The 15380-nt window shown below is 32.9% G+C and overlaps 1 protein-coding gene across 3 annotated transcripts in view; it reads left to right on the forward strand.

Annotated features, from left to right (window-relative positions):
* Nucleotides 1-1668: 1668 nt before the first annotated feature.
* Nucleotides 1669-15380, forward strand: part of LOC134252526 (uncharacterized) — a 51002-nt gene continuing 37290 nt past the window's right edge. For 2 of the 3 annotated variants that reach the window (XM_062735026.1, XM_062735027.1), the window contains exons 1-6: nt 1669-1702; nt 1854-1928; nt 6228-6422; nt 7915-8513; nt 9044-9204; nt 9462-9635. In XM_062735026.1, coding sequence (XP_062591010.1) covers nt 1678-1702; nt 1854-1928; nt 6228-6422; nt 7915-8513; nt 9044-9204; nt 9462-9635 — 1229 coding nt within the window. In that variant the 5' untranslated portion in view covers nt 1669-1677. Of the gene's footprint in view, nt 1703-1853; nt 1929-6227; nt 6423-7914; nt 8514-9043; nt 9205-9453; nt 9636-15380 lie in introns of all 3 variants that reach the window. The other variant, XM_062735028.1, reaches the window with a different exon arrangement.

The following is a 15380-nucleotide window of genomic DNA, read 5'->3' on the forward strand; positions in this document are numbered from 1 at the left end:
ACACTTTTTTATAATCCGCGAAAGAAATAGAGTCATTCCTTATAAATTAATTTTAAAATAATTTAACAAGGGTGACAATGTTATCAAGTTTTTCCCTTCAGATGAAAAAACACACAAGATCAGGAGTCCTGAAATTGAAATAGCGATTTTTTAAAATTTTGCAAATAATTCTGTACAGTAAGCATTGGGGTTACAACTTGATTTTGTTGATATTACTTTTATTAGACCCTTTCAATGAAACTACTGTGATTTAAGCGAAAGATAACTCTTATTTATAAGTACAATTAATAAATACGTGCAGGGGATCGGTAAACAATAAATTCTCAACGATGACGTCAAAGTTGTCAGATGACAAGCGAGTTGACATATTTTGAAAGTGATGAGATAACTCTAATTTGAGCAATTAATAAGTAGAAGAAAACAAGAGGTCAAAGTTGATTACTATTTTCTACTCTACGTAATTGATAATTATATATTCTTCAGGATAATAAAACTATTATGGACTGTTTAGAAGGGAGACATCACCAATTATCAGGTCTGAGTAGGGTTACAGATCTAGCAGCCATGATGTTTGTGTACACGAGGTGAGATCGAGCTACTGTTTGAAGTTAAAGGTACATTTATTAAATCTGGAATTTCCCATGAATTCCAAGGACTGGAAATGAGGGAATTCTATGGATATAGATGATTCAGCTGGTTGTCAAGGGGTGTGTCCCCATACCAAACCAGGTTATTAAGAAATAATTTGCGTTCCTTTTTGGTAATCAACCAATGAGAGACTAGAATACAAACAAAATTAAATTATGTTTCGATGAAACAAAATAATTATCATTTTGGTATGACAGGTCCGTAAGAAGCAAAATGTCAGTTCGTTGGGAGACTAAAAATTCGAACTTTCGTCACAAGCCAAAAAAAGGGTTATCAAATCGACAGATATTATTGAAAGGACACAACCCAAGCTATGATTTCTGTTGTATTCTATATAGGCCTACTGGCAAAATTATGGGGGAGGGGGACACGGCCGCGGCAATACTATAACATGACCCCCCTCCCGATGCAGAAAATTTTATAAATAGGCACCAGTTTTATGAATTCAGGTTATTCTTTCAAATATAGTTGTATAACTTTAAATAAATAAGAGGACAAACATTTGAATTTTGAAGGGTGGGGTGGCTAGCAAAGTTTTTCCGAGACAAAAATTGAAATTATTGATTTTATTTGGACGAAGGGCAGATTTTTTATTTCAAAGCTCGAGAACAGCGGATTTATTTTTAATTCAGTCTCGTTGAAAACGTCTTACAAGCAATAAAAATCTAAACTTTAAAACTATTTCATTGGGGCGGGGTGGGTGTAACACTACTCAATGGAAGATTATTTATAAAAATTTCGAGGATAAATTACCCCCCCCCCCCCCTGAAACAAATGGTCGTTCCTAAGAAATATATATTTGCTTTCTTTAAAAAAAAATGCATTTGGGGGTTTCTTTAAAGGGTTGCAATCCCACCCAACCGCAAATCCTGTGTCTTGCACAATATTTTATTGTAGATTTAATGAAAAATATGTAACAGGCCTTCAAAGTGAAAGCGATGCTCCCACTTCCGTAGATCCGCCGATAGTCGACGTCACGCGACACACATTGCGTCATATTTGAACCTCCATTTCTTTTATCTCGACAACATGGCTGATTTGAAATCAGTTCTTGGTTTGTAATTTTGTAGACTAGTTACGTGTATTTTGTAAATCTAACTATTTATCAAACAATGCATAGTTTTAAGTGTTCTTCTGACCAATTCCATCAGTCTCAGAGGGCACATTCGCTTACTAGCTTACTGAAATATTTTTCTTATTCACAGCAGCGTTTATCCTTTGTGTTTCTGCTTCCATTTATGTCCTGGCCCAGACGAGTACTGCCAAGGATCAGAAAACTGGTTTGTAGCCAAAACTGAATAAGAACTCAAAAGAGGGCCCTTGCCATTTACTTCTATAAATCCCTCGGTACCTCGCTGGTTCACAATTTTTTTTATAGTAAGAGTCCATTTGGTGGATTCAATGATATAAGGCCTAACATAGGCCAATTCATTCTAAAATCAAAATTCAAGGGTTTTATAATAATGGACGTCTTGCAAGATTGTGAATGCAAGCAGCAACATTCATAGGACTTTTCATACATTATAGTATTTAATCCCGGTACCTCGCTGGTTCACAATTTTTTTTTATAGTAAAAGTCCATTTGATGGATTCAATGATATAAGGCCTAACATAGGCCAATTCATTCTAAAATCAAAATTCAAGGGTTTTATAATAATGGACGTCTTGCAAGATTGTGAATGCAAGCAGCAACATCCATAGGAGTAGGACTTTTCATACATTTAATATGGTATTTAAGGGGGGACCTATGTCCGAAAAGTCTTTGTGTGAAATTTTCAAAACTTTGACATTTCTTTCCTGACCACTTGCTCTTAATTTTGAGGTATTAAAAACAATACCTTTATTTGCTTATTTTTACACAGGAGCACGTGCAAAAACAGTGTGAAATGCTAAAAATAGATTATTTTCAGTCATTATTGTTCTACCCCAAATATGCGCTAAAAAGAACCAAAAATGTCAAATCATATTCAAAATCAACACTTATTTAATTTATATGACTTGTATCTTTAAAATGGAGGCAAATTCATTGAAATCCATCTCGCATGAAAAATTATAATGGAGCATAATGTAAGTATTACCCCATTTTTCTTGTCGTATTTTTTACAATTCCGACATGCATAACAGGTAATATGATATCTTAAAAAGTCTTTGTGTGAAAATTTTGTAATTCATATTTTTTGAAAGAAATGATTCATCTCTTTATTTCAACAAAGAAAAAAGTATACCTTTATGATAAAATAAACGAGAAATATGACGTTTCCTTTTATTTTTGTACTCTTGCGTCATAAATATTGACCTTTCTGCACTAAAAAAGGGTAAGTAAGCACTGACAAACACCTGAATATAAAACACGAGTATTTTGGTTTGATTAGAAACAATTTGAATAGATGATTTTTTTTCTTCATTCCATTGATTCTGTTTCACTCCCCCTCCCCATTTCCCCGTCAACAGCCAATGCCTATTAGAACCTAGGAATGACTTTATACCATAAAATCTACATGTACTGTATAAATCAATCAGCAAATATACACCCGTACAAGTACATTTCTTAATTTTTTTTTTTCTTAGTTTTCTCCAGAAAATCGATTAATGGTAATTATAAAATTAAACATTTTCCCCTGATTTAAGCCGCTTTCTTTCCTGAATTTTATCTCTTTTTTGCACCATTATATTAGCATATTATCAGGGTATTTTTCACAACAGCAATTTCTATGAATTATCAACCAAAGGAAGAGAATTCTAATATTTACAAACTCCATAAATCAAATAAAACTGTGATTCATGATGAATAAATTTTCTTTTTGTAAATTTTGTACGTAATTGATTATCAACAATGGTATGCCTATATCACAGTTGCAAAAGTCAACAGGTAAAAACAAACGTCGCTATTGTGACGTCACATGACGCTGCCTTGACGTAGAACGACATAGGTCCCCCCTTAATATAGAATCATCATACATCTGCCCATTCCTAGGCTAGCTGAACTTGACTGGTACAGTTGTGTGCCAAAAGTGAATATAATTTTATTTTTTCTTTATATATTTCATTGAAAACAATATTTTGTAAAATCGCTGGTATGACAACATTTCTTGACAGATTTTATCAAAAGAACTATATGCGGTATTAACCAACATTTGCCCCCCAAAATCAAACTTTGTTGGAGTAATATTTAATTAAGTCCTTAAACAGGGGAGTATATGCTGACTTCAAAGCACTGAATAATTTCATAAGTAATGACGTCATTTGTACGTAATGACGTCACAAATATGACGTAAACTTCAGTTTTTTATGAATTTTGCAGAAAAATGTACATATTTCGTCGATATTTTAAATAAAAGTCACCGAGCGCATGTGTGTTCAGGATCAATATTTTGATATAATGTGTAGAATGATAATATCAATGAAATATGTCAATATTGTTCCTGAACACACATGCGCTCTATAAATTTTAAAGCTTAAATTGTTGAAATTTTGTCCATTTTGTCCTCTTTCTGAAAAAGGATATAAAATCGGACTAGTTTGTGACGTCATAAAAACAGAAATTGCGAATACACTGCTCTGGAACTATAATATTTTCTGTTAACTTATATTTCTCGTACAATTTATTGAATTCAGCACATTTCAGGAAGTTTTCAAAATTTGACTTTTGTGGGGGCAAACATATGCAATATACCGCATATAGTTCTTTCTTGATAATCCAAGAAATTGTTGTAGTTAAAAACAACAATAGTTTTTATCTGATAAGCATTGATAATTTAAAAATATTGTAATTTAAGTGTGATGTGAATTTTTAAGTCATATATTCACAATGAATTGATATAGTCAACATTGATCTTGAATTTTAGAACTGATGTTTAGTGATGAACTATATTTTACTACATATTAAACGTGTAATGATCTTTTGAAGATAGATAACTACACATTTTCTGGTTTAAGTACTGAAATAAATAATTAGATTGGACAAAAATTGACCATTTACCTATGATTTTACAAAATGTTGTTTTCAATGAAACATAAAGAGAAAAAATAAAATTATCTTCACTTTTGGCACGCCTGTATAGGTAAAGCATAATGCACAGCAGGTACTCAAGAAAGGTAATACAAGCATGGGATCTTGAAGAGCTTATGAAAAAGTATTGGTTGTCAGTCCATCTAGTTGTTTGTTCGTTTGTCTGTAAACAATTATTCAAAATGCTCCCTCAGTTTTGATTTGATTTCAGTATAACTTGGCACACAAATAGACTACACTATGATATTAGTGCATCAATTGCCATGGTTACTAAAAATAGAATTTTTTTTTCTCAAAATGTTCTTGTGGCAAAGTAAGGAGTTGATCACATCGCGGGTTTGAATCCCACTGTGGGACGGGGACCGGTCCTTCGGATGAGAGTCATGAGACCGTATCAACTGAGGTCTTGGTGCTGGCACAAAAAAGATCCCTCCCTGCTCAATGGCCCTGAGTGCTGAGTAGTGAGTATAGGAAAAAATTTGCAGCTCTCCACCGACAAGTGGTGGTGTCTCCATATGAGTGAAAAATTCTCAAGAGGGACATTAAAAAAACACACAAACAAACAATATGCTACAGTACTCCTTCTACACTTTTAGTCTGATTTCCAAATACTGGTAACTTGGTACACAAGTAGACTACACTAAAATACAAACTTGAGTTTAATTTTTATTTTGATGAATGGTGTTGCCATGGTTACTAAAAATAGAAAATTCTGTGAAATTCTTTAAAGCACTACTCCTACAGTTTTTGTCCAATTTCAACATAATACTGCACTAATTAAGATACACAACTTAATGCATCTGTTTAAGATTTTGAAGAACAATGTTGCCATGGTTAACTAAAATTAAACATATGTGAAATCTTTAAAATGCTACTACTCTTATAGATTTGGTCTGATTATATAACTTTGCACAAAGTACACTTGACTGTATTGAGATACATATTTCTGTTTGTAAGTTTTGATTTTGATGAATGGTGTTGCTATGGTAACTTAAAAAAATTATTTCTGTGAAATTCTTTCAAAAGGCTACACCTTCAACAGCTTAATTTAGTTTGATTACAATCAATCTTGCCACAAAAAGAGACTTACAAAGGTTAATTTATTTTTATTTATTGCTGTCACCTATGTTTACGTGCTATACCTCTGTTTAAAGTACAACCAAGCTACAGTCTCATCAGAGACTTCTGGTTATGCTCATCAAAGCTGAAAGCTCAAGTGAGCTTTTCTGATCAAATTCTGTCCTCCATCCATCTGTTAACTTTTATCATATCTTCTTAGGGAACACTGGGTCAATTTTAACCAAACTTGCCACAAAGCATCCTTTGAAGAAGGGAATTCCAGTTTGTTTAAATGAAGGGCCTTACCCTCTTTCAGGGAATTTGATTCATTTGCTAAGCAAAAAGCAGCTTCTGTACATTAAAGACTTTTCAAATATCATCATCAATCCGTAGTATCATTATATTTACCTTTCAGTTTTGAATGTTTCCTTGTTTTTAATTGGAATGTCAGATGATATAATACTTTTGATATTCATCTAATTTAATACAGTTTCCTTTAATTCACAACTAGCTGACTCAGTGTGTCCAGCCTTAAAATGTCCGTACGAGTGCAGAATAGCCAGTACACAGTCAAAATGCAGGGCAGCTTTTGGTGCCAGTGGAGATGTTCTACAAGACTTTATAACTAACATCGGATACAAGTTCAGATATAGAAATGTTGCTGAATTGGCCAGAAATAAGATGATCCATGTTCTAAATGCCAGACGTAAGTATACTGGAATCTTTGGAAATTTCTAACGCATCTGGAGGATAGATTCTAGGATAGGGTTTTTTTTATTTTAGAAAAATCCAATATTCATTTCTGTTTAAACAATAAAAATAAAAGTATTGAATTCATATACATATTATTCTATGTAGAATAGCAACGTTAATTGTGCAATCTTATCATACTACTTACATGACTCAAACTTTAATTGTTAAATATAATGGGTATGATACATGTATAAACTGTAGATTCCTTATTACATGCAAGTACTTTACTTTGCAAAATGACTCTTAGCTAGCTGTCAGAAAGCAAGAACAATAAATTGCTTAAAGGATTTTATGCAGATTTCAGCACCAAAATTATATACCATATAAAAGCGAGTAAATTTATTTTGCAAGTGGTGCTTTGGTACATGATATGCTGCTGAGGAAGCATTTTCAAAAATTTACAATTATCGACAATATAACCTCAAAAACATGAATCAACCACTCTTCACCTTGTTTTATAATGCAATTTATTTTTTCATTTTTACAATAAAATTAATTAGGGATGTCAAAATTGTCAATAATTGATATTCGAATATTCGATAGTAGTATTCGAATATATTTGAATATTCGATAAAATAAATACATCTTGCATTATAATATGTATATATCTTCACTCTTTTGTCAAGCAATATATACGTTTTATGTCATATTTTTGGAATAAAATTTCATGTAGAGATTTGTAAATGCACTTTAATCATATTCTTAAAATATTTTACAGAATATATAAAGTTTATATCCGAAATGTAATAAAAAAAATTTTCCCCCGAAAATTCAAAAGATTCTTTTAATAAGTTGCAGATTAATTAATCATCTTACCAAAGTGTACACTGATAACCCTACAGATTTATACCACACAGAACAATTATCTAATGGAGAAACATTAAAAGCAACTACTTTTAGCTAATTAATTTCCTGATAATTATTTTAAATGATGTATAAATAAACAAAAATGTGTCCTTTCAACAATACAAACTAATTATAAGTACTGGACACTGTTATATCTCTAATTAAATGATCAAATGAATAATTTATATCATTTTAATAGACACATTCTTCACACCTTTAAGGTAATCCAAGAGGAGTGTCTATAAAAAAATTAATTTTGTTTTAAATAAAATCTTATTATTGGTCAACGATGAGAATTTGATTCAATTTCTGATAAAACTTCAGTTTTTGCCAGATTTTTTTTTTTTTTTTTTTTTGATGCTTGTATACTTAAAATCCGAATATTCGAATCATGAATTTATATTCAAATATCAACTCATCGAATGAATATTCGAATATTCGAATATTCGTTGACATCCCTAAAATTAATGTTTTCTCTTCAGATGTTCACTTGTAACGCATACACATGCTACTTTGTACTGATAATGTAGATAACATAGCTGGATACTTTCATGAAGAGTTTCTAATCTTTTTTTCTTTTTTTTTTTTGAATTTACTAGTCCTTGATGAGAGAAAACTAACATGTCCAGTGCTGAAGACATTTCTCATTAAAATGGTTACAACAAAACTGGGTGATGTCCTGGATAAGATTTTGTCTGGAAACTCATCCACCCCACCATCATCAAATTCTAGTGATCAGGTTTACAGTGTTGAGTTTTCTACTGTACCCCCGACTTCTGGACAGGGGCAGAGCAATTCATCAGCTGACAGTACCCAGTCTTATGGAACCACACCTAAAGGGGTTAACTATCAAAATGACACCCAAGGTGAAAGCTTAAACAATGGTACTTCTAGAAATAAAAGACAGACATCTCAGAATGCAACAGAAACAGAAGAGTCTGCAGGAATGCAAAACGCTACCATGCAAGAAGCAGATGTTAGGAACAAAACTGAAATAGAAGGGAGCACCACTCAAAATGGAACCAACACAGAAACAGAAGAGAGCAGCATTCAAAATGGAACCAAAACTGACACAGAAAGGGGCACTGTTCAAGATGGATCCATTAGTCAAGTTGAAGTACAGACAGTTTTAGAAAATGGAGATGTTTCTAAGATGTTTGATTCAAGTTTTAGCGAAATATTTCTAAGCTTGATAAAGGTACAAGATTAAAATAGAAAAGTTTTTTTAAGGTTGCTTTTAAGGTTGCTTTATACATATCAGGAAAATACAAATAAAATGGGTTGCATTATATCAATACTTTATGTAGTTGAGGTTAACATTGAAAATTTAGTATAAAGGTGAAGCATGTGCACATAGATGCCATGCAGTCAATATCCATTTTTTAATGTTGCTTTTTTTTTTCAAACAAATCATTGATGCCAAGATGAGGATGCATGATTTAAAAAAAAATCTGAACCTTATTTAACCATTTCTTTTATTTAATATTCCATTTCTACATACATGCTCCTGTATATCTTTCCTTTTCACAGTGAAAAGAATGATGAATTGTCAAATAGCTGTGAATATAAAATATATTAATTTAAATTCATAACCAATCATTTTAGACAAAATGACTTCAGATTTTTCTATGATGAAAGTGATCATTGAAAAAGCAATACATGTATTGATCAGCAAAAGTGCAAGCTTTTAAGAAAACCATTGAGTACTGTTATACTTTTATTAACTAGACAGAAAACTTGAGCACCCTGATTCAATCCTGGGATGAGACAGACAAGACCTGTTTGTGTGGACTTGGTGTGCAGGCTGACTGCATTACAAGGGAGACAATCCAGCCTTTACTTTGTCAGAGAGCATGTCAGATTCCTAGAGATATACAGGTATATAACAGGTTAGATGGCACCTTGGTGTTTTGAGAATAAAAAGAATGAACTCGAAAGACATCTGTTGAAAATGTAACATAACTGTGAACTTTGGAATATAAGATTAGCATAAAAATAGATTGCTTAATTAAATGTTCAGTTAATGTACATATATATTTTTTGCAAAGCTAAGCAATTAGATCAAGATTGTCATAAAGCTGTGAAGGTAACGTTTGAAATTGAAGAAAATAGTTATGTTTTCATATAAAACAAATTAGGTTTGCAGATGGCCACTTGCAGTTGTGCGTAGATTTGCAGAGTTTTGTATAGAGGAGAAAGTGAAGCAGATTCAGCAGAAAACAATGACCTCTAGTGACCTCGGTTACTTAATGAACGTCAGTACCGAGTACGTGATAGAACAGCTAAGGCCACAGTACACAGCAGATATACTCAGACAGAGGTATATAGAACAACTTCATATACTCAAACCCCACTATACTCAAAGAGAGGTATATAGAACAACTTCATATAGTCAAACCTCAGTATACTCAGAGAGAGGTATAGAACAACTTCATATAGTCAAACCTCACAATACTCAGTTAGAGGTATATAGAACAACTTCATATAGTCAAACCTCACTACCCTCAGAGAGAGGTATATAGAACAACTTCATATAGTCAAACCTCACTATCCTCAAAGAGAGGTATATAGAACAACTTCATATAGTCAAACCTCACTATACTCAGAGAGAGGTATATAGAACAACTTCATATAGTCAAACCTCACTATACTCAGTTAGAGGTATATAGAACAACTTCATATAGTCAAACCTCAGTATACTCAAAGAGAGGTATATAGAACAACTTCATATAGTCAAACATCACTATCCTCAGAGAGAGGTATATAGAACAACTTCATATAGTCAAACCTCACTATACTCAGAGAGAGGTATATAGAACAACTTCATATAGTCAAACCTCAGTATACTCAGAGAGAAGTATATAGAACAACTTCCTATAGTCAAACCTCAGTATACTCAGTTAGAGGTATATAGAACAACTTCATATAGTCAAACCTCACTATACTCAGTTAGAGGTATATAGAACAACTTCATATAGTCAAACCTCACTATACTCAGAGAGAGGTATATAGAACAACTTCATATAGTCAAACCTCACTATACTCAGAGAGAGGTATATAGAACAACTTCATATAGTCAAACCTCACTATACTCAAAGAGAGGTATATAGAACAACTTCATATAGTCAAACCTCACTATACTCAGAGAGAGGTATATAGAACAACTTCATATAGTCAAACCTCACTATCCTCAAAGAGAGGTATATAGAACAACTTCATATAGTCAAACCTCAGTATACTCAGAGAGAGAGGTATATAGAACAACTTCATATAGTCAAACCTCACTATACTCAAAGAGAGGTATATAGAACAACTTCATATAGTCAAACCTCACTATACTCAGAGAGAGGTATATAGAACAACTTCATATAGTCAAACCTCAGTATACTCAGAGAGAGGTATATAGAACAACTTCATATAGTCAAACCTCACTATACTCAGAGAGAGGTATATAGAACAACTTCATATAGTCAAACCTCACTATCCTCAAAGAGAGGTATATAGAACAACTTCATATAGTCAAACCTCACTATACTCAGAGAGAGGTATATAGAACAACTTCATATAGTCAAACCTCACTATAACTATACTCAGAGAGAGGTATACAGAAAACTTCATATAGTCAAACCTCACTATACTCAGTTAGAGGTATATAGAACAACTTCATATAGTCAAACCTCACTATACTCAAAGAGAAGTATATAGAACAACTTCATATAGTCAAACCTCACTATACTCAGAGAGAGGTATATAGAACAACTTCATATACTCCAACCTCAGTATACTCAAAGAGAGGTATATAGAACAACTTCATATAGTCAAACCTCACTATACTCAGTTAGAGGTATATAGAACAACTTCATATAGTCAAACCTCACTATACTCAGAGAGAGGTATATACATGTAGAACAACTTCATATAGTCAAACCTCAGTATACTCAGAGAGAGGTATATAGAACAACTTCATATAGTCAAACCTCACTATACTCAGTTAGAGGTATATAGAACAACTTCATATAGTCAAACCTCACTATACTCAGAGAGAGGTATATACATGTAGAACAACTTCATATAGTCAAACCTCACTATACTCAGAGAGGTATATAGAACAACTTCATATAGTCAAACCTCACTATACTCAGTTAGAGGTATATAGAACAACTTCATATAGTCAAACCTCACTATACTCAAAGAGAAGTATATAGAACAACTTCATATAGTCTAGTCAAACCTCACTATACTCAGAGAGAGGTATATACATGTACAACAAAATCATATAGTCAAACCTCAGTATACTCAGAGAGAGGTATATAGAACAACTTCATATAGTCAAACCTCACTATACTCAGAGAGAGGTATATAGAACAACTTCATATAGTCAAACCTCACTATACTCAAAGAGAGGTATATAGAACAACTTCATATAGTCAAACCTCACTATACTCAGAGAGAGGTATATAGAACAACTTCATATAGTCAAACCTCACTATACTCAGAGAGAGGTATATAGAACAACTTCATATAGTCAAACCTCACTATACTCAGAGAGAGGTATATAGAACAACTTCATATAGTCAAACCTCACTATACTCAGTTAGAGGTATATAGAACAACTTCATATAGTCAAACCTCACTATACTCAGTTAGAGGTATATAGAACAACTTCATATAGTCAAACCTCACTATACTCAGAGAGAGGTATATAGAACAACTTCATATAGTCAAACCTCACTATACTCAGAGAGAGGTATATAGAACAACTTCATATAGTCAAACCTCAGTATACTCAGAGAGAGGTATATAGAACAACTTCATATAGTCAAACCTCACTATACTCAGTTAGAGGTATATAGAACAACTTCATATAGTCAAACCTCACTATACTCAGAGAGAGGTATATAGAACAACTTCATATAGTCAAACCTCACTATACTCAGAGAGAGGTATATAGAACAACTTCATATAGTCAAACCTCACTATACTCAGAGAGAGGTATATAGAACAACTTCATATAGTCAAACCTCACTATACTCAGAGAGAGGTATATAGAACAACTTCATATAGTCAAACCTCACTATACTCAGTTAGAGGTATATAGAACAACTTCATATAGTCAAACCTCACTATACTCAGAGAGAGGTATATAGAACAACTTCATATAGTCAAACCTCACTATACTCAGAGAGAGGTATATAGAACAACTTCATATAGTCAAACCTCACTATACTAAGTTAGAGGTATATAGAACAACTTCATATAGTCAAACCTCACTATACTCAGAGAGAGGGAACAACTTCATATATATATACTCAGAGAGAGGTATATAGAACAACTTCATATAGTCAAACCTCAGTATACTCAGAGAGAGGTATATAGAACAACTTCATATAGTCAAACCTCAGTATACTCAGAGAGAGGTATATAGAACAACTTCATATAGTCAAACCTCACTATACTCAGAGAGAGGTATATAGAACAACTTCATATAGTCAAACCTCACTATACTCAGAGAGAGGTATATAGAACAACTTCATATAGTCAAACCTCACTATACTCAGAGAGAGGTATATAGAACAACTTCATATAGTCAAACCTCACTATACTCAGAGAGAGGTATATAGAACAACTTCATATAGTCAAACCTCACTATACTCAGAGAGAGGTATATAGAACAACTTCATATAGTCAAACCTCACTATACTCAGAGAGAGGTATATAGAACAACTTCATATAGTCAAACCTCACTATACTCAGTTAGAGGTATATAGAACAACTTCATATAGTCAAACCTCACTATACTCAGAGAGAGGTATATAGAACAACTTCATATAGTCAAACCTCAGTATACTCAGAGAGAGGTATATAGAACAACTTCATATAGTCAAACCTCACTATACTCAGTTAGAGGTATATAGAACAACTTCATATAGTCAAACCTCAGTATACTCAGAGAGAGGTATATAGAACAACTTCATATAGTCAAACCTCACTATACTCAGAGAGAGGTATATAGAACAACTTCATATAGTCAAACCTCACTATACTCAGTTAGAGGTATATAGAACAACTTCATATAGTCAAACCTCACTATCCTCAAAGAGAGGTATATAGAACAACTTCATATAGTCAAACCTCACTATACTCAGAGAGAGGTATATAGAACAACTTCATATAGTCAAACCTCACTATACTCAGAGAGGTATATAGAACAACTTCATATAGTCAAACCTCACTATACTCAGAGAGAGGTATAGAACAACTTCATATAGTCAAACCTCACTATACTCAGAGAGAGGTATATAGAGGTATCAGAGAGAGGTATATAGAACAACTTCATATAGTCAAACCTCACTATACTCAGAGAGAGGTATATAGAACAACTTCATATAGTCAAACCTCACTATACTCAGAGAGAGGTATATAGAACAACTTCATATAGTCAAACCTCACTATACTCAGAGAGAGGTATATAGAACAACTTCATATAGTCAAACCTCACTATACTCAATTAGAGGTATATACATGTAGAACAACTTCATATAGTCAAACCTCACTATCCTCAAAGAGAGGTATATAGAACAACTTCATATAGTCAAACCTCACTATACTCAGTTAGAGGTATATAGAACAACTTCATATAGTCAAACCTCACTATACTCAGAGAGAGGTATATAGAACAACTTCATATAGTCAAACCTCACTATACTCAGAGAGAGGTATATAGAACAACTTCATATAGTCAAACCTCAGTATACTCAGAGAGAGGTATATAGAGCAACTTCATACAGTCAAACCTCACTATCCTCAGTTAGAGGTATATACATGTAGAACAACTTCATATAGTCAAACCCCACTATACTCAGAGAGAGGTATATAGAACAACTTCATATAGTCAAACCTCACTATCCTCAAAGAGAGGTATATAGAACAACTTCATATAGTCAAACCTCACAGAGAGAGGTATATACTCAGTTAGAGAGGGTATATAGAACAACTTCATATAGTCAAACCTCAGTATACTCAGAGAGAGGTATATAGAACAACTTCATATAGTCAAACCTCAGTATACTCAGAGAGAGGTATATAGAACAACTTCATATAGTCAAACCTCACTATACTCAGTTAGTCAAAGGTATATAGTATAACAACTTCATATAGTCAAACCTCACTATACTCAGAGAGAGGTATATAGAACAACTTCATATAGTCAAACCTCACTATACTCAGAGAGAGGTATATAGAACAACTTCATATAGTCAAACCTCACTCACTATACTCAGAGAGAGGTATATAGAACAACTTCATATAGTCAAACCTCACTATACTCAGAGAGAGGTATATAGAACAACTTCATATAGTCAAACCTCACTATACTCAGTTAGAGGTATATAGAACAACTTCATATAGTCAAACCTCAGTATACTCAGAGAGAGGTATATAGAACAACTTCATATAGTCAAACCTCACTATACTCAGTTAGAGGTATATAGAACAACTTCATATAGTCAAACCTCAGTATACTCAGAGAGAGGTATATAGAACAACTTCATATAGTCAAACCTCACTATCCTCAAAGAGAGGTATATAGAACAACTTCATATAGTCAAACCTCGCTATACTCAGTTAGAGGTATATAGAACAACTTCATATAGTCAAACCTCACTATACTCAGTTAGAAATATATAGAACAACTTCATATAGTCAAACCTCACTAAACTCAGAGAGAGGTATATAGAACAACTTCATATAGTCAAACCTCAGTATACTCAGAGAGAGGTATATAGAACAACTTCATATAGTCAAACCTCACTATTCTCAGTTACAGGTATATAGAACAACTTCATATAGTCAAACCTCAGTATACTCAGAGAGAGGTATATAGAACAACTTCATATAGTCAAACCTCACTATACTCAGAGAGAGGTATATAGAACAACTTCATATAGTCAAACCTCAGTATACTCAGAGAGAGGTATATAGAACAACTTCATATAGTCAAACATCACTATACTCAGTTAGAGGTATATAGAACAACTTCATATAGTCAAACCTCAGTATACTGAGT

The sequence above is a fragment of the Saccostrea cucullata genome, unplaced genomic scaffold (genome assembly GCF_032062105.1).
Source record: "Saccostrea cucullata isolate Sc308-1 unplaced genomic scaffold, CSIRO_AGI_Scuc_v1 ctg167, whole genome shotgun sequence".
NCBI classification, from domain to species: domain Eukaryota; kingdom Metazoa; phylum Mollusca; class Bivalvia; order Ostreida; family Ostreidae; genus Saccostrea; species Saccostrea cuccullata.